Here is a 20084-nt window from a genome sequence, read left to right on the forward strand (position 1 = left end):
AGCTGGTGGGCTACGGGACTAGATTTTATTCTATGTTACCACAATCATAACCACTACATACCAGTACACACTAACATTTATGAAGTTTGTTGACTGATGGGAGGAAAAAAAACCTCTCAATTTATATCATTTAAGGCAAACTATACCCAGTCATGGCTACTCATGATTTGTGGAGCTATGTGATTCCTGGGCCCACCTATTGTATCAAAATCTCTGGATATGAAGCCCCAGAATCAGTACCTTTTAAAAAAAAGAACCTCTCAATCCTTATGATGGCGACATATGCAAAGAAAATGTGTGAAAGAGTATATAACAAACTACAACACATACCCCAGGCACTTATTTGAGTCGAAATGCCTTAGAAAACAACTTTTTCAAATACTGTTTTTAAACTCAGCCCTTTTAAGGACAATTCTCTGTCCTTTGTAAAGCTGTTACCAAAGACATCCATTTTGAAATAGCGCCCTAATAAAAAGGATCAATTTGATACTGAATTGCAAACCGGAGTGCACTCAGTATTTGTTGGATGAATGAGTAGCAAGTCTCTTAAGAGTTCAGTGTCAAGTACGTTGGTCACTCTCTTGTACTGGGGTGCTGCTATCTCAGTAGAAACTGTGTAACTCACGGCATTTTCATTATTCCTGCAGCAGGGGGAAAGTTCTCATCTAAATTAGGCACTCTAATGACACAACTTACCTAGGTCTCAAGTTATTTAAAATCCTTTTTGATTCAGACAGATTAACAAATGAATAGATGAAGAGATTTCTAACCTATCACCAGGTATTGTATTATGCAGAATTATCCAAACATTAAAAAAAAAGTTATACTAGAAAACCAACTAGTACACAATTTAAAGAGAAAAAAATTTTATTGTGATATAAAATGCACTTATAAAATGTCCACAGAAGGCATGTAATTCTTCACTGCTATATAAATTTATTGGGAATACTTTATTCACCTTCTATTATGATGATGCCACCTAAAACATACTGTAAACAATGAGTTATACTCTATAACAAATCCATCACTGATTTTCAGCAATCACTGATTTAATAATTAGTTTAAGACTATATAATCACATCTACATTCTGGAATGTCCATTTACTTTCATGTAGTGTAGAATTTAGAGTATAATTGCACATGGATGGTACAGAAAAACATTCACTGCTAAATTATTTTATACCTTCATGGCAAGTTAACATTCTTGCTGACTGAGAATAACAGCTTCAGCCATGGTCTGCAACACAGCTCCAGGATTCTCAACGCAGTATTCGTGTGTGTTTACACGTGTACCCATGGAAACTAAAGTGTATCTTTAGTAAACAAGTGCAACATTAGTGTTGATTATTTTGCATGTTTAAATATTATAGTCTGATTATTTGTAAACAAACAAAACCACACAAATACTCTCAAAACTAGGGAAAAAAATCTGTCAACTCATAATTATTCTAAAATTTTCACTTGAACACACATTGAATTTCTGAAAGGTGCATATATTACCTTAGATAATAAGGTACAAAAATGAGTGTTTCATATTTCATACTATGAAATGTGCATTTCTCATATTTGTTTTATGCAGCATAAAGTTTAGATCAAGAAATTCTAAATTATAGATCCCTACAGTTCATTAAGAAAACTCCTCAAAGTTATGGCTCTTGCAGCAGGTTGAACAGATTGAACATGATGAAGTGTTCTAGCTCCCTCTATTTTCAAGTCTCAAAGAAAAATGAGGCTCAAAATCTCTGTAGGTTGTAAGTGAAAATGCAAAGCCTTAGAAAACAGTTAAATGAGTTTTGAAATCAAATATAAATTGAAACAAGATTCTTAAGTGTTTAACTGTATTAGGCTGATAACTACTAGGACTTCAAAACAATTTCATTAAATCTGAATATTTGGTCAAAGTGATAAAGAACACAATTTGCCTACAAATATATGGTTTTGGGGGGAAATCAATCTTGGTATTTAAAACTTTTTCAACATTGTTGACTTTCATTTTGTTTGCTTTTGAATTAAATATTAATTTAATAATTCAATCTGAACATAAATACTTGGCCTCACATTACTTATAATGAAATGACTTACTTTTGAAATGGAAATATTTTAAAGCACTATGAAGAGAATTTACTAAAGCTGTTTAAACATGTCTTTCAACATCATCAGAAATCCTGCAGCATAGAAAATATCTGGTACCCTTAAGGTTTCAGAGTGAACTGATCTTCTGAAACTTTAATGCCATTTAAAAAACCAAAAAGTCAAATAGAAAAGACTGCTGCAATAAAGCACTGTCTCTAAAAGTATATGATCCCACAGCCTGAGAGTTAGCACTGCTCCTCAGAGTAAGCAACTTTCCACCTTTTCCTAGGCACAAAGTTGTCAGCTTAGAAAATAATCTAACCTGGTCCTCACCATATTCGTTAAGTAGTATGAACATTTTCAGTTAAGGTCTTTCTCTCTCCCTTAAAGAAAAACATTTGATGTCTCACTAAAAAGTAATAAGAAGTGTATCTTACTTTGAGACACTACACTTTCTGGAATTGGCCCAACTATATAAAATTTTAAGAATTATGTGAAAGTGTGGAATCATCACACTTCTATGAAAACAGTGTGACAAAATTAAACATCATTATGTTGAACCCTTTTCTAGCTTTAACTCAAAAATAGAAATCATGAGTTTTCTATAACATTAGTTTTAAAAACACACAGAAGTGAAAAGTGCTATTTTCAAAAAGTATAATTTTTTCCCAACTATATATCAACATGGAATGATTTCAGTTCTCCTGTACTAAAAGCTGACTTTTAAAAAACTAGTATTGTCATACTTAATATAATGATTTTAATCAGTAGTGGCTTCAGTTTCAGCTGGACCCCTAATTAGTCTTCGAATTCCTCTTTTCCCTGCAGGACCTTTTGGTTTTGCAAAACTTTGCTTATGTGCATGCTGCTTGGGATGGACTTCTTCATAAAGGAAGTCTGCAGTCAACTCGTCCCCATTGTCTATCTCGATCTGTGAGAGATGAAATTAGTGAAGTGTGATGCAATATGAAAAAGCACAGCATTCAAAAGCTAATACAAGCAACAAGCCAGTTTTCACATGTGAATGCTCACAAATAAATACCTAATACCCACTGCAGCAAGAGGGAATCAAGGACCATATGCACATAGTTTCACTTTCATCTTTTCTGAGAAGGAGGAGAGAGCCAAATGAGATGCTTGAATATATAATCAGCTATAATCACTTTCCATTTGGTTCCCTCTTTCTTCTCCAACTTAACTAATGTTTAAAAGTAGACGCCACTACTATATTCTCAGGTTGTTCTGCTTTGGTACATTATATATAGACAAGAAACATTACCCATGACCCCTTCAATACTTGGGTCACTTGAAATCACTCGGGGAGGGTCGTAAAAATCAAACAAGATAATAAAACAAAGAATATGTGACAAAGACTATATGTGGCCTGGCAAACCCTAAAATATTTACTATCTAGTCCTCTTGTAGAAAACATCAGCCAGCCCCTGCTATAGAAGGTGATACTTAAGAACTTAAAAAGTTTGAAGGGTTCACAGTACCTAAAACACTGGAAGTTTGTAAGGACCTGTGTTGTTTGTTTTTTTTTAAAGATTTTATTTTTTCCTTTTTCTCCCCAAAGCCCCCCAGTACATGGTTGTGTATTTTTAGTTGTGGGTCCAGTTGTAGCATGTGGGATGCCGTCTCAGCATGGCCCGATGAGCGGTGCCATGTCCGCATCCAGGATTCAAACCAGCGAAACCCTGGGCTGCTGAAGCGGAGCACGCAAAATCAACCACTTGGCCATGAAGCTGGCCCCAGGACCTGTGTTTTAAGAGTCGGAGGGCTCAAGAAAAACCATATCCTTCTCCAGGCCTCATATGCATGGCAAATAAATTTAAGAAAAGCGGTAACTTAGCTCCCAAAATTCACGTTTATACCTGTTTCCCCTTTTCCAACAGCTGACACGATTCTCAACCATTCCATGACTCGGTTATAAATGGAGATTATAGTTCCTTTTTAATAGTCTTGAGACAATCATAAGCATGTAGCTCTAGCAGCACTGTCCAACAGAACTTTCTGCAGCATGGAAATGTTCCCTAAATTCTGCACTGTCCAACAGCAGCCACTAGCTACATGTGGCTAATGAGCACTTGAAATGTGACTAATGTGATTAAGGAATTGAATTTTAAATTTCATTTAATTTTAATTTATATTTAAATTTAAATAGCCACATGTAGCTTGTGGCTACATATTAAAAAACACAGATCCATAGGGAGACTACGTTCAAGATAAGTCATCCCCAGGCACTTAGAGTAGAAGAGATCCTAAGGATTTATGAGAACAAGGAAAAAAAACTTTTCATTTATAAATCGCAATATAGCATGAACTACATGGAAAAGACAATAGAAATCTAGCAAAATGAAAAATTCAAAATAAATAGGTAGGTATCAGATAAATACATTAAGATAAATTAGATAAAATAAATTAGATAAATAAATAGGTAGGTAATTACCTTTCTAATGACATCCATTTGTAGTTGTCTTTCTACAATTTCTAGCAGAGGGCTCTTGCAGCTAGAATACAACATCCGTTCTCTTATACTGCATGTGTATCCAGGCATTGAATAAATAAAAACTGTTAAGTTAAAATAATAATAAATACAGTTAGCATTTCAATTAAAGCAAATACAAGCCTCATAAAACTATAATTAAGCCCTCCAGGCAAGAAGTAATGAATATAGAATAAAGAATATAATGCTGAAATAGCAATAAGCAAAGTGAAAGTAACATGTTAAAAATAATGTACCACATACCTATGGACTCCAAATAGTCTCCTTCATGGTTATGTTTATACAGAAAGAAATGGTAACGTGCTGAATCCTTGGGAATTCTCTTTGGCAAATCTTTTAGTTCCGTATTTGCTGTGTTGGCCAAAATTATAATTTCATTTTTTATATCTATTTCCTGTCAATAAGAAACAAAATACACTAATTAAAACAGATACCCAGAAATTTAAAATTTATAACAAAAAACTAAGAGATAAGCGGAAATTTATAGAGGATTCACTTTTTCACAATGAATATATACTGTTTTTGTAGTTTAAAAAAAAAAGAATAAAAAATAATAAAGAAAATTTAAAATTCTTTAAAAATAAACGTTATACAAGCCATAAGCTACTAAAAAGAACAGCATTTTCAGAATAATGATGGCGTCTCTTACCAATTGCACATAGTTGAGCTGTCTGTGTTTCAATTTCTCCAAAGCCTGAAAAGCTTCTCGAGAAATAGGAAATGCTACTCCTTGTAGTGTTTGATGCTTGGTGTCCACACCCACGTCAGTTTGTACCTAAGTATGACAGATTTAATTCGCTGATCAAGTTTTAGCATTTAGCAGCGTCAGATGGCAAAGATAAGAAAACTCAACCTCTATAAAATGAGTGTCATTCCACCTTTGCCCATTTTAACAATTAAAATTAAAACTTAAAACAGTACGAACTTAAAAAGCAAATAATTTTTCACATTTGTTCACGTTCTGCTAGCACTTTGTCAACATGCAGAGTGCGTGACACATCTTTATGAAAATGCTGGGAGTGAACATCTGAGTGAATGTGCAGCATTAGTGGGGCTTTGGGGATTTTGTCTGTTTGTTTGGTTTGGCACAACTGCACCAAGCTACATAAGCTCTTTCAAGTGTTTTCAGGTTACACCTTTAATCACAAAACTAAATTTACTTAATAAAATTTATGAACAGTGTAATATCTATACAATATGTATAGAACTTTACTTGTTCTGTTAGACATAAAATGCAACATAAAAATCATGCACTGAACTGAAAGAAATACAAACAGTATACAAAGACACAACACAGCTCAACAAATTATACTACTGCAGAAGTTCCAGACTTAGAGTTTTCATTACTAACAACATGGGTGTGCATGTACTGGAGGAAGAGAAGAGTACTTCAAGAAAGCTTTCAATGAACATTTAAGACTTTTATACTCAATAAATGACAGCTAGTATAGGGTCTCATTTGCAGTGTTGCAACAGAAAGTCAAATAGAAATTTTACTTTTAAAAAAATGAATGGAGATTCTACAGCATAAATGATATTGGAATAATGAAAACATCATAGAACATATGCAAATGCATACCCCAATATGATCCTCTGGGTTCTGATTGCAAGGAATAAAACAAACTATCAAATTCGTAAAAAAAAAAATCACATAAAAATCTCTACTCAAATAACTTGAGTTAAAATAATATAAAGATAGATCCTTGCTATCAGGTTAATATTAATATTCAATCACTTTCCAGACTGACAACTATTAGTCTGTTTCTCAGACTAATGAATAGTGGTTTCTGCTACTTGTTTTCTATAAAATCCCAGTAGAAATATAGTAGCTATTCTAACTTGTAACTAGAATGGCTGCAGTAAACACGTTAAAAATACGATAAACTATAATATGGATGAAATTTACTGACTCTAATATGCTAAACATCTCCCATATATAAATGCACATACTCATCCATGTAGTATTCACAGAAGTCAATTTATAGAGCTTCTAGAAAGCCTAAACATCCTATAGCACTTCTATTTCATTATGTTTAGTCATCACTATTCTCTGAAATAATAAAACAAACCTGCTTCAGGCAACCTCATTAGACACAATATTCTGTGCACTAAATAGGTAACACATACCTTCTCCATTTATTTAGTATTCAAAGTACAAAGTTAGAAACAGAGTTTTACTTCCAACAGGAAGATTTACTATTCTGTCACATATATTATAAAGACAGGAGAAAGCCATTTATGAAATTGACATGAAGTTTAATATTCCTTTTTAACTTTTTTTCCTGAAAAGACATTGAGCACATAGTGTCGTCTCTAAATTAAACAGAGTAAATATAAGCCACCTAACAATTTATTCTCTAGTTACCTCTATACCTATTAATTAAAAATATATTTTCAAACACTTAAAATCTTGCAAGAGTTTCAAAAGTGTAATTTACCTCATTAATTTTAATCTGTCGTAATTCTTCCTCAGCTGCAGTCAATGGGGCAGGAGAAGACTGTGACAGCAAATATTTTTTATATCCATGTAATGACACATCTTCCTATAAGCACATAAATGGACTATTATGAGTTATTTTTTAGAAGTAAAACCTCAGTGAGGTTACTTTAGGGAAAACAAAATTATTTATTTAACAGAAAAGAAAATATCAACTGAAAATAAATAGTAGCAAGAACGTTACTATTTCTTCTCATTTTTTTTTAAATCCTCTATTCTATAGGTTTCAGAAATTTTTAAGGGGAGTATCTACTCTTCATTTCCTCAAGTTTTATAATTACTAAATCTTTTGTATGAGTGCGGTGGTCGTAATGCCAGCTACATGATGAACCTGGTCATGCTTCAGTCTGTAGGACAATTATAATTAACATTCTGGGGAAGCCTGCCTTATAATTATTCAATAATCAACATATTCAGATTACGAACTCTGTATTATAATTCACATAATTTCTCCATAATTATTCATAGACAATGATTATTGTTCTTATTTAAAAGAAAAAAAATTCCAGAAAAAAATTGCATCCACATTGTGTGGTTTGGAAGACTGAGACACCAGGCCAGCTCACAATGAAAGGTGGAGAAGCAAGGCACTCCCAGCTAGGCCTGTGCTCCATGCACTAGCCTGTATTACCTTCTGAAACAGAATCAAAGCGCTAAACAACACCTGGTCAAAAACTGTATTTTGATCTTAATTTGTGTGTTTATGTACAAATACATGTATTTACCATATAAATTTTATAACAAAGTAAGTTCTTAATCATAATTTAACTAAATTTATTAATTAATCAACGAATTATCCCAATTACTTATCAATTATCAATAAACTGCTGCCTCTATCTTCTGGTTTAAGTAATACAGTCACTGCTTCCACAACATGGATATCTGTGTCCAAAACATCTAAAACCTACTCTCTTTTTCAAGAAGTCTGTCATTTTTCTGAGCCTGTTTCCCCATCCTTAAAATGCAAAGGTTGAACTAGATGAGGGGTTGAACTAGAGCATCTCCAAGGTATATCTTAGTTTTTGAAGTGTGTATTCTAGTTTTTGAGGTCCAATAAAGGAGATTCAAACATATTTTAAAAGGATAAGTATAATGTTTTAGTTAACTTGTATATCACACAAAATACAACAATATTTTCTCTCTTATGTTTACAGATTCGCCAATCTGAATTCACATCAATTCCCCATTACCTAGGAGTTCTTCAATCATTTTAACTGCAACATATAGAATCCACATAAAAGTATTAAGTTTGGTACCTTTACTGTTCCAAATAGTTCATCTTTAATGTGGCCACCTCCAAACTCCTTTTTCAGAGTTGCTCTTGTTGCTGCATACAACATTTTTTGACGAACCTAGTAAGTTGTGAAAGTTTACTCATTTTTATAGATGAAAACTATCATTCTAAAAGATAGCATTTTCTGAAAGTATTAAAATCTTCAAGCACATTGACAATACAATAAACTGTGATCAAGCTGAAGTCATTGACTGTAAAATGCTAAAGTATGTGTATACAAATAACCATAATAACAGGAGCATCTAAAATATCAATAGCTATTAAGGTAATTTCAATTTATAAGTCATATTTTTTCAAAAAGTGAAAAAAATCTAAATTAAAAAAATTACTCATTTTTCTAATTATAAAATGAGTTCAAGAATTAAAAAACTACATAAAATACTACTTTATAATATGAAGAGGAAACATCACTGAAATGAAGTAACCTCGATACTGAAATTTTACTTAAATCAAATCTACATCAGATATTACTAATTACGTTGTTTAAGAATCAAATATTCACGGCACACTGATGGCATATACCATTCTATGAAGGACAGAAAGACAAAGGAATTACAATATATATTGCTATTAAAGAGTCTACTAGAGTAGCACCTACGGAAAACTACTAAAGATAACTGCCAACCAATAGAAATCACTTCATAATCCTACATGGTCAAATCAGTATTTCTTTCAGACAGGATATAGGGAATTAAAGAGGAGGGATGACTTTTGAGAATGATATCTAGATAACTTTAATAAGAAACAAGAGGATTAACCTTTAAAATATTGGCCAGTATCCATATATTAATTTTGTCGTTTGTTTTATTTAGTCAGTCTACTAACTTTCCTAACCTGTTTGTGTATATGCCCATCATTTGAATGGTAGCTATTAATACTTAATACGATGTTCAATTAGTCATCAGAATTATTACAATTACTACTCTCAAAGTCATTAGCTTTATTCTTCAGAGGTCCATAGAGTCATTTATAATTGCCACAAACTTTTAAATTAAAAAATCAATAATAACTCTACTGATTTCAAGAGCAAGACTTCTGAATCTAAGCACATTACTTCTGATTACAAATTATCAATCCAAGGGTTTTTTCCCCATAATTATTCCCTTCTATGAGAAGTAACTATTGCTTCTAAACATTCTCTTGGTCTAGGAATATTTCAGAAGAAATTTTCTAGCATTTAATGTTAAACAAGTTACAAAAAAATGACTTACATGAGAATGATCTGGAGACCACGCAATGAATATCCATTCATATCCCTGGGCATTCTGAGAATCTAACCTGAATAATATATAGCATGGTTGTTTGTCCTCCAGCAGGGGTAAAACAAAGGAATCATAATCCTCATCCCAGGAATCTGAAGGCTGACTACATGATCCAATCACAAGCTCCTCTACGAAGAACAAGTTTTAAAAGATACATGAAAGGGTTGAAATATCAAATGGTAGAGTAATAAAGAATAGAAGAAAAAATTAATATACAGTTATTTCCTAATTACCATCATTCATACAAAAGGTTGAAAGGAAAAAGTTGCAACATAGAAAATAATTATGATATAAAGTAGTATTAAAATAGATACAAAGATTTTATGACTAGCATGGTTAAAATGTTACATACATAAAAGCAGGAGAAAGGAACATATAAACATGATCACAGTTGAAATGGATGGCTGAAGAATGGGTGATTATACTGTTTTCCAAAATGTTCATCCTACAAATTATCAACAAAATATATTTAAATAACCGGACTACTACTCAAAGGTAGAATTTCTGAAATTAACATTGAATTGTATAGTAAGAAATACTAAATAAAACCAGGTTTACTTCCTATTTGACCATAAGGCCACAAATTTTAAAATCTGCCCAGAAGCATAAATTGGTCCAGGCACTTTGAGGCGCTATTTGGCAGTCAAGTAAAATTGTGAATGTACTCTGCATAAAGTCTCTTGCATATATACATATATATATACACACACACACACACACACACATACAAAGGTGTTCACTGCAGCACTATACAGTAACAGGGGAAACTGAAAATAGTCTAAATTTTCATTAATAAGAGAATGGCATATCCTATGTGGCATAGTCATATGATAAAATTCTATTCATATTTTAAAAGACAGTGAGTTCTCTATCAAAACTAATTACAAAAATAATGTTTACAGAAAAGAAAGATGCAGAATAAGATATCAGTTTATGTGAACTTAAAAACTCAAAACAACACTATATGGTACTTAGGGATACATACAAAAAGTAGATTGCACAAATATAAAAACTAACATAACTTCCTCAGGGGAAGGAGGTTCGGAAGTGAAATTGTTTAAAGGGGATGCTCTTATATCACAAAAACATTAAATTTAAAAAAAGGCTTGAAGCAAATGAGATAAAACGTTAGCAGTTATTAATTTAAGGGGAGATGGACATACTTGTTATATTATTTACTCTTTCCAATATCCTTATTTAAAAAATTTTCTCAAAACAAAAATAAACTAAAACCAGAAAATAATGATTTAAGGACTGGTGTCATTTTCCTTCTGTAGAGATGCTAATTAGATAAACTAACTTTTCATTTAGTTTCTTAACTAGTCAGGAAGTGATGGCATTTAAAATTTTAGCTCAATATTTCTAAAATATGCTGTTTTACAGTATATGTTTATTCCTGTTAAAGTGTGGTAATATAGGTAGAACAACTGCATATTTTTCTAACTATTCTGGTATTCTTAATTATATCAGTAGAAAATGGAAAGCAAATTAGATTTACTTCCAGTTTACAAAAGAACAAGTAATCTTTGCAAAGCCAAGTATTTCAAGGTATTTAAAAAATTAGGCCAATGGAATATTTTAACATTCATTTGTGATCAAGTAGTTATAATAACTAATTGTTCAAATTCAGATCTGCCCAAATGAAAAGACTCTGCCACCTAACCAGTTTCCTTGCTTACAGAATTATTTTGAAAGGATCAATTTAGTTTGTTACATTCTCAGAACTTTCCTAAAACAAGAAAGGGGAATCATTTCTGCAGCATAGATTTGCAATTGAGTGGAGAAAATGGGAGAGTTGAAATCCTTTGTTTCAACTTCAAAACTAACTTTACTGAAGAACAATTCACAAGTAACTATTTTTTTGGATAATCACCTGTTTACTGATTTCCATTCCAGAGATGGAAGCACTGACATTAGAAATGGATTGTGGTGCAGAAACTGAGCCACAAAAAAATGAAAGAGGAAGATGTCACATGAAAAACAGCATCTTTCTGTTTCCTTGTTAGCTACAGAATTCAGAAGGCAAGCAAGGGCGACACGCTCAAAATGTATAGGAGCCAAGTTACCTAAAGGCAAGCTTTGAACTTGCTTCACATTACTTAATAGTTCAAATCACTGACAACAACTTAGAAGATTAAAAATATAACACCCAATAATCCAAGGACAAACAATATTTTAATATGTTTAACTAACCATTTTCAATAGATATTTTCAGAAGTCTGTATTTTCCATTTCTTGCTCTGGCAAAAATATCTTTAACATCTTCACTTGCTGTGGAAAGAGATAAAAAAAAAACCTATTTTTTTATACTCATGTATTAATACTTTCTAATGCTACTTAAATGAGGAAAAAATGACCTGTAACAGAGAAAAAAATCTTGAGTATGTAGCATCCTCTTATCAGTAACTTAAATTATAAAACTTAAAGGTATAACATTGTATGCAGCTAAGAAATACAAATAATAATATATTTTAAAACTATATTAATACTAATTCTAACCTGTTTTAGCAAGATAATTCCATAGCAGAAGTAACACGGGAGTGAATAAAGTTATTCAAACCCAATAATGAACAAATTACAATTCTGAAAAACACCTTTACTGCTTGTTTGAAAAACTCTGAAAATCTGCTTTCATTCTCTTCTAGTCCGATTTCAAGCTTATGGTAAACAAAGACAGCTTCATTAAATCATTTTCTACATTTTCTCATTAAAAACAACAATAAATAGATATCCTATCCTGATTAAAGAAAAAGTCAATAAAATGCATGCAATCTTATACTTCTGGTTATATTTTTCCAATTTGTATTTCTCGAAAAGCCGGAGTAAGTTCACTGAGCAAATATACGTTTAATAACCCAAACTTGTGTTCCGATTAAAGCTTCAAATTTCGTTCTTGGGTTGCATATTGACAGCAAGAACCACTATTTAAGAGTGCCTGCTATAAGGCTCAAGCTTGAAAGCCAGTACTTAACATATTTAAATACCAAAACCAACGCGGACAAATAAAACAATGCTTATAGATTTGAGACTACTTTGCTTCTGTTTGTGTGTGCAGGGGGCGGTGTGGGGTGCTGTCAAGGACCCTTAAGAACAAAACACAATTAAGTGCTCTTCTGGGGAAAAGATTCGTTGTCTATGAACAGGAAGAGCTTGGGTTTACATTAGAACTCGTTAAGTGATCACGAGTAACCCAGGGATATACTATTTGATTCTGATGAGGTGAGCACTTCCAGACTGTTCATTTTCAAACCGGGAAATAATGGAGGTCAGATATAACTGCACATTAAACTGGCAGCTTGGGGTGATTAAATGCAGCCACACAGATCCGACTTTTCAGTTCCCTGGGGAGTCCCTAAGAAAAAGATCAAAACACCCCATACTCAGGATTTCTCAGAAAACAGTTCATCTTCCCATTTTGGAAGGAAATGCGGAAGAGTTTGGGAAGTACCCTTGCTAGAATTTTTTTTTAATCCTATCAACTTTGTTTTTATAATCAAAATCCTCTAACAGTCTCCTTTGGACCGTGAAAAGGAAACTTTGCCTGTCTCTCGACAGCAAAAGGAGCCCCAGTCGCCTCTACGGCTCCAGGTCCTCCCTACGGGCTGAAAATGGGCAAAGTCGGGCTCAGGTCGGGGACTGGGGAAGGCACGCCCCCTTCACCACCGCCGCCTCGCAAACCGAGTTCCTTCGCTCCTGCGAATTTCGGGTCCGTCTGCAACGTGGCGGCGGCCGGGCCGGGCCGGGAGGGACACGGGCCGGGAGCACCCGGGACACGGGAGCGCGGAAAGGCGCCAAGGCCCGGCTCGCCCCGCGAGACCGCCTCCCCGCGCTCCCGGCCCGACTCCGGCCCTGCCCGACCCGCAGCCGGCCCGGCCCGGCTGGGCCTCCCGGGAGCCCCTTCCCCACGGGCCGCGCCGGGCGCCGTTACCTTGGATGCCGGTCTGGTGGGACATGGCGGCGGCCGCGGGATCCCGGCTCCGGCGCTGAGTGCGGCGAGCGGCCCCGGCCGGCGGCTCCAGGAAGTGGCGGCTCCCTTGCCGGCCCCGGCGCGTCATCAGCCTGCGACCCGGGGCCGCCCCGCCCCACTCAGGGCCAGGGCTTCCACGTGCGACCGCGGTGCGCCGGCGCTGCCCCTGCGCCCTGCACGCCGCCGGCTGCACCTACACGCCTCCGGCCTCGCCTCCGGCTCTTGGCTGGGGTCCCGCCAGCAGCCCTGGTCGCCGGTCTTCCCGCTCCACCGTAGTGAAACGCCACAGAGCCAGCAGAATGCCTCTCCCCTCGGTGTCTGCCCGCCGGCGACCCTGCGACGCCGTCATTTGCTGGCTCAGCGAAAGGATGCTCAAAAATGGAAATGACCATTTTACGAAATACATTTTCAGCTTAAAAAGGATGTGCGCAATATCCTTCTTGCTTAACTCTTCCTGCAATCTATGTAGTTTAACGTAAAGTGTCACTCCCTGTCCTATTTTTAAAAACGAGAGTTCATATATAGGCGGCTCCCATCAAATTTCCCCAAGCTTTTAAATTAAGCTTGATACTGAACCTCTTAATCTCAAATTCGCGTGCCCGATGTCCAGCAAGCCAAACACTGAGACATTGGTGCACGGAGATGGATTAAGGCCCCATTCTAGTTGGCCTAAACGAAAAGGGAGCATGGGTTACTCAAATGCGACTTCGCCAGAGCAAAAAGCAGGGGTGGGGTGGGGGGGGTGGGTTATAGAGCTAAGGGGCTGGGCAGGAGGAGCTTGTGAGAAACAAAGGGGTCACTTGGGATAAGCCTTTGGACAATACACAACAGCTACTCGGGTCTGGCCACGGTCATCGCAAGCTCCCTGAAGGCATTCTCTTTCTTCTGCAGAACAAACTTAAAAATCCTCAAGACTAAGTCACCCCTCAAAGTGAACCAGAAAACAGCAAATTGACAAGATTCATAACAAGGCCGAAAGGCAATCATGTTCTTATTGAATATCTACAGTATCCGTTGAGTACCGGCTTCAAGTTCATCGCAGGCTGTTACTTTGTCTTGTTTTGGTTGGGCGCTTTTAGAAACCAAGTTTTCCCTTCTCTTCATTCCAAAAAGAGAGCCACAGAGTGAGAAGATAAGCTGACTTGAGTACTCCTCCCTGGTCAGTTCCACCATTGCGAACTGTAATACTGCTGTGCTTTACATTGGCTGTTTATTCTTTAATCAAATAATTATTCATGATTCACTTGGATAAGTTTGTAAGGTAACAGCAGACATTATTGAAAATTCTTTTCCACTTTTTGCTTTTATGAATATATGCTTGCCTTTCTAAGGATAATTTTAGTAGTTATTTTTGTACTATTTTTCTACCGCTCCTGGGTTATGGTTTCCTAGGTAGGAGGCTGGGTCTTTTGTTTCTAGGGCCTTGAATTGACAAATATACAAAATTACAATCTGTTTATCAGCCAATACTTTGTTCAGGCCAATAATATAAGGGCGAGTTAACAAAATCACTCTTCAAATGCAATGTATTTTTAATTAGTTATTAGCCAGCAGGCCTGCAATTGTTTTTCTTTATACAGATCATAGCAAACATGGTTGCTATGTTCTGTTCCTTGTTATCTAAACTCTGTTTCTCAAACAGATCCTCATGTTCTGGAATAAGCATAATTTAATCCGAGTTTAATGACCGGTTTGGATTTAAGAAATGCAGGGAGCAGTTTCATTCTAATCAAATTCTTCCTGACACAACAGTTCACCCTGATTTACTAGTTTTGATTGCATTGCTGAGTTCATCTGCAATATTTGACTGATTTGTGTTCTGGTGACTAGGGAAGGTTGCTTAAAGAAGTTGGCATTGCTCAAAAGTACTCATGAGAAAAAATAACTCTCCCATATTCATGCTTAGAAAAGACCACGGTATGCTCAGTCCTGAGGAGGAGGAAAGTCCACTTAGGTGGGATGGGACTACCCGGACATCCTCCAGAAGGTCTTATTTTCTGCCAGTTTGGTAGTTTGACTTAAACGCTGCATGGGCCTGGGGTGCATTGTTTTTGAAACAGCAGAAGTTCCTCTGAGCAAAAGAGGGAAAAGAGGGAAAAGAGAGAATGGAAAAATATTTGCTAAGCTATAAAGAACATGACCAAAATGATCTTTTCTACTGTCCATCAACATTTCTACATATAGTTATATAATTTTCTCTATGTTTCACTATGTTCTATGTATGTGCAAAAAAGTAGAGTGGATTCTTTTTTTTTTTCAAGTATGCACTTTTGGTGAGGAAGATTGGCCCTGAGCTAACATCTATGCCAAGCTTCCTCTTTTTTTTTCTCCCCAAAGCCCCGGTACATAGTTGTATACCCTAGTTGTAAGTCCTAGTTCTTCTATGTGGGATGCTGCCTCAGCATGGCTTGATGAGGAGTGTGTAGGTCCATGCCCGGGGTCCAAACCAGCGAACCCCAGGCTGCCTAAGTGGAGCACATGAACTTAACTACTATGCCACTGGGCTGACCCCCTAAAAATGGATTCTTGATGCTTTCATAGGACGTGTTTTATGAAAATGTTTATGGTTAATATTGATGGTACACTTAAATCTCACCAATTTGATATGTATGATGTTTATTTCAGATTGGGTTAAAGCTGAAAGTTTGGCATTGTACTAACTTGGGAGAAATGGTTTATTGATTATACAGAGTGCTAGTAATACATGTATTTTACCTATTTAAGAGAACAGATTGTAATAGAAATCCTGCTCCTTTAGTTAATCTTTCTTGCTTACATCTTAAATTTGCTCCCAATCATATAACTTCTCCCCTTAACTTAAAAAAGTTGTGGTAAAATACACATAACATAAAATTTAATATCTTAACCATTTTTAAGTATATAGTTCAGTAGTGTTAAATATATTCGCCATGTTGTTCAACCAATCTCCAGAACTCTGTTCATCTCGCAAGTCTGAAACTCTATTTTCATTTAACAACTCCTCATTCACACCCAATCCTAGCCCCTGGCAAATGACATTCTACTTTCTATATCTATGAATTTGACTACTCTTGGTACCTCATACAAGTGGAATCATACAGCATTTATCTTTCTGTGACTGGCTTATTTCATTTAGCATAATGTTCTCAAGATTCATCCATGTTGTAGCATGGGTCAGAATTTCCTTCCTTTTTAAGGCTGAATAATATTCCATTGTATGCATATGTCACATTTTGTTTATCCATTCATCCATCAATGGACACTTGGGTTACTTCCACCTTTTGGCTATTATGAATAATACTGCTGTGAACATAGGTGTACAAATATCTATTCTAGTTCTTGCTTTCAATTCTTTTGGGCATATACCCAGAAGTGGAATTGCTAGATGGTATGGTAATTCTATTTTTAATATTTTTGAGGAAACTCCATACTGTTTTCCATAGTAGCTGCACCATTTTACATTCCCAGCAACAGTGTGCAATAGTTCCAGTTTCTCTATATCCTCGCCAACACTTATTTTCTGTTTTGGTTTGTTTTTATGTTAGCCATCCTAATGGGTGTGAAGAGGTATCTCGTTGTGATTTTGATTTACATTTCCCTAATGATTAGTGATGTTGAGCATTTTTTTCTTGTATTTGTTGGCCATTTGTATAGTTCTTGGAGAGATGTCTATTCAAGTCTTTTACCCATTTTTAAACTGAGTTGTTTGGTTTTATTTTTGATATTGAGTTGTAGGAGTCCTTTCTATATTCTGGAAATTGACTCCTTACCAGATATATGACTGGCAAATATTTTCTTCCATTCTGTAGGTTTTCTTTGTAATCTGTTGATTGTGTCCTTTGATGCACAGAAGTTTTTAATTTTGATGTAGTTCAGTATATCTTTTTAATTTTTATTGCTTCTCCCTTTAACTTTAGAATATCTTTACTTATCTTCTAGCTTTCCTTCCCTATGTTCCTACGAAATGTCTTGTGAATATTATCTATACCTTTTATGTACACTTTCTTACCTCTCACTCCCTAAATCCATGGTTCCCAAACTGTGTGCCAAGGTGCCCCAACCCACAGTGAGCTCGGGAGGGCCTGGGGGATACTGCAGATTTTTGAGGGAAACGTGGTGACACTCAACGTCTTCCTGACATCCCACAGAATATTAGCTCAAGATACTTACGGTTTCAACATTAGATAACTCTACAGTTCTTTCGACAATGCTATTTCTTTGAAAAGCTGGATTTTTAATGGTTACTATGATTAAAAAAAAAGCAACTGTAGAGTGAAAATCAATGTGGAACAGGAAATGACAGTGGCTGGTGTCCAATCTAATTTCAAAGTAAAGAAGTTGTGTAGTGTGTAGCAGGTGCATGCATCCCATTCGTAAGTAATTGTGATTATTTAAAAATAAAATCAATTGTTATTTTTTTTTTCAATTTATATGTATTGTTTTTTCAAACAGCTACTAAGTTTCTGTACTTAAATACTGATTAACTTGTTGGAAACCTGTTGGTTGGCAAACTAGCCCTGTAAATGAAGGGCAAGGAGAGACTGAAGAAGGAGGAAGAACATTCCAGATTGGCAGGGAGCAGGTTTAATAAGCAAAGGAGCTTAGCTACAAGGCTTGTCTTGGTGGCCACGAGACAAGCAGATCTCCTCCTATGCCCGCCAGCACCTTAAAAGTTTATATAGAAGCCTTGACTGTGTTCAGTCGACTATACTGACCAGATGATTTTAACAACACTTTACTCATTCAAGGCTGTGTCCTTGGAACAGCTCCCACAGGGGGAACGGTAGGCAGAGTGTACATTCCAAGGACAGGGGAGGTACTGAGGAGCCTCTGATTGCCTGGGTCCAGCTCACAGTAAACCAGCGGTCACATCTTCTCAATCACCTCCTCCAACAGTACTGATGACTTAATAACCGAATTGTTAAGTATTTCTTTTGACCTAGGAACACTATGAGAAAATCACTGAGAAACAAAAAGCCCTAAAAACTGAGAAAGTTTGGGAACCTCTGCCTTACAACCTTTGCATATGGCTTTCTCCACACCACTGTATTGAAACTATTTTCTTAAATGTCACCGATGTCTTTCTTCTTAATAGTAAATCAATTATATTTATTCTCAGATGTTTTATTAGTTTCCTGTAGCTGCTGTAACAAATTTAGCACAAACTGGGTATCTTAAAACTACAGAAATTTCTTCTCTCACAATTCTGAGGGCCAGAAGTCCAAAATCAAGGTGCGAGCACAGCTGCATCCCTCTGGATGATCTTGAGAAGAATCTCTCCTTGCCTCTTCCAGCTTGCAGTGGCTGTTGGCATTCTTTGACTTGTGGCTACATGACTCCAGTGTCTACCTCTGTGGTCACATTGCCTCTTCCTCTTCTGACTGTCTGAACTCTTTCTCTGCCTTTCTCTCGTAAGGACACTTGTCATTTGGATTTAGGACCCACTAGGATAATCCAGGATGATCTCTTCATTTCAATATCCTTACCTTAATTGCATTTGCAAAGACGCTTTTTCCAAATGAGCTAACATTCACAGGTTCCAGAGATTAAGATGTGGCCGTATCTCTTGGGGGGGTTACAGTCCAACCCACTACAGATGTCTGAGGCTTTTGATACTCTTGATCAGTGCTTCTGCTTAACATACTCCTTTTTCTCATTCTTTGATGCTGCACAAACTGATATTCCTCTTAACTTGGCTGGGTCATTGTGCCTGGAGTATCATTGTCAAACATTATTTGGGATATTACTGTGAGGGATGAGTTTAACACTTAAATTGGTGGACTTTGAGTGCAGCAGATTATCCTCCTTAGTGTGGATGGGCCTCATCCAGTTAATTGAAGGCCTTGGTAGAATAAAGACGGGCCTACCCAGAGCAGGAAGGAGTTCTGCCAGCAGACTGCCTTTAGACTTGCACTTCAACTCTTCCCTGAGTCTCCAGCCTGCCAGCTCACCCCATCAGATTTTGGACTCACCAAGTCTCCATAATTGGGTGAGCCAATTCCTTAAAATAATCAGTCTCCGCCCCCATCCCTTTCTCTGTCTCTCTCTATATATTTCCTTTCTCTCCCTATATGTACATCTGTTGGTTGTGTTTCTCTAGAGAATCCTGACTAATATCCTTTAACTTCTTCTCTGTCTTCTTTACCTTACTTTGTCAACATATGTAATAAAAAGAATTCATTATGTCTTCAACAAAGAAGCCCTACCCTAGACTTCAGTGTTTCTCTGTACGATAGCATCACTTAAAAGCAGGCCCTTCTAATCTGCCTCCAGACCTGGGAGGACTTGCTTATATTAACCACATTGCTGGTACCAGATGTAAAAGTAAGACAGATCATAATTAAAATGCTCAAATTTGAAAGTGTGAGGTGCAACTCTTCCATATTCAGTTTATATTCAGTAAATCACTCTTGCCAATTAGCAAAGTTTAAGGAAGGATTCAACAGAAAAGGCAATTAGTGTTATATAAAATAAATTATTCTGTTTACCCAGTCCCTTACTTATGC

At 36.1% G+C, this 20084-nt stretch overlaps 1 protein-coding gene and 1 long non-coding RNA gene across 3 annotated transcripts; one reads left to right on the plus strand and one right to left on the minus strand.

Annotated features, from left to right (window-relative positions):
• Window positions 1–849: 849 nt before the first annotated feature.
• On the minus strand, window positions 850–13973 carry TWF1 (twinfilin actin binding protein 1). 2 transcript variants are annotated; one of them, XM_070621087.1, is made up of 10 exons: window positions 13561–13953; window positions 11826–11903; window positions 9582–9760; window positions 8333–8428; window positions 7018–7122; window positions 6159–6179; window positions 5229–5354; window positions 4823–4973; window positions 4523–4644; window positions 850–3004 (listed from the first exon to the last, which is right to left on the minus strand). In XM_070621087.1, exons 1-10 carry the CDS (start codon window positions 13685–13687, stop codon window positions 2834–2836), a joined length of 1176 nt encoding a protein of 391 aa, XP_070477188.1. In that variant the 5' UTR covers window positions 13688–13953; the 3' UTR covers window positions 850–2833. The 2 variants fall into 2 exon arrangements, with proteins under 2 accessions (XP_070477188.1, XP_070477189.1); XM_070621088.1 differs by lacking the exon at window positions 6159–6179 and having other exon boundaries at window positions 13561–13973.
• LOC139083553 (uncharacterized) lies at window positions 13893–18002 on the plus strand. The gene is made up of 2 exons (XR_011540384.1): window positions 13893–14023; window positions 14491–18002. It is a non-coding gene; the product is annotated as an uncharacterized lncRNA (long non-coding RNA).
• The last annotated feature ends 2082 nt before the right edge of the window (window positions 18003–20084 follow it).

The sequence above is a fragment of the Equus przewalskii genome, chromosome 5, assembly GCF_037783145.1.
Source record: "Equus przewalskii isolate Varuska chromosome 5, EquPr2, whole genome shotgun sequence".
In the NCBI taxonomy this organism is placed as follows: Eukaryota; Metazoa; Chordata; class Mammalia; order Perissodactyla; family Equidae; genus Equus; species Equus przewalskii.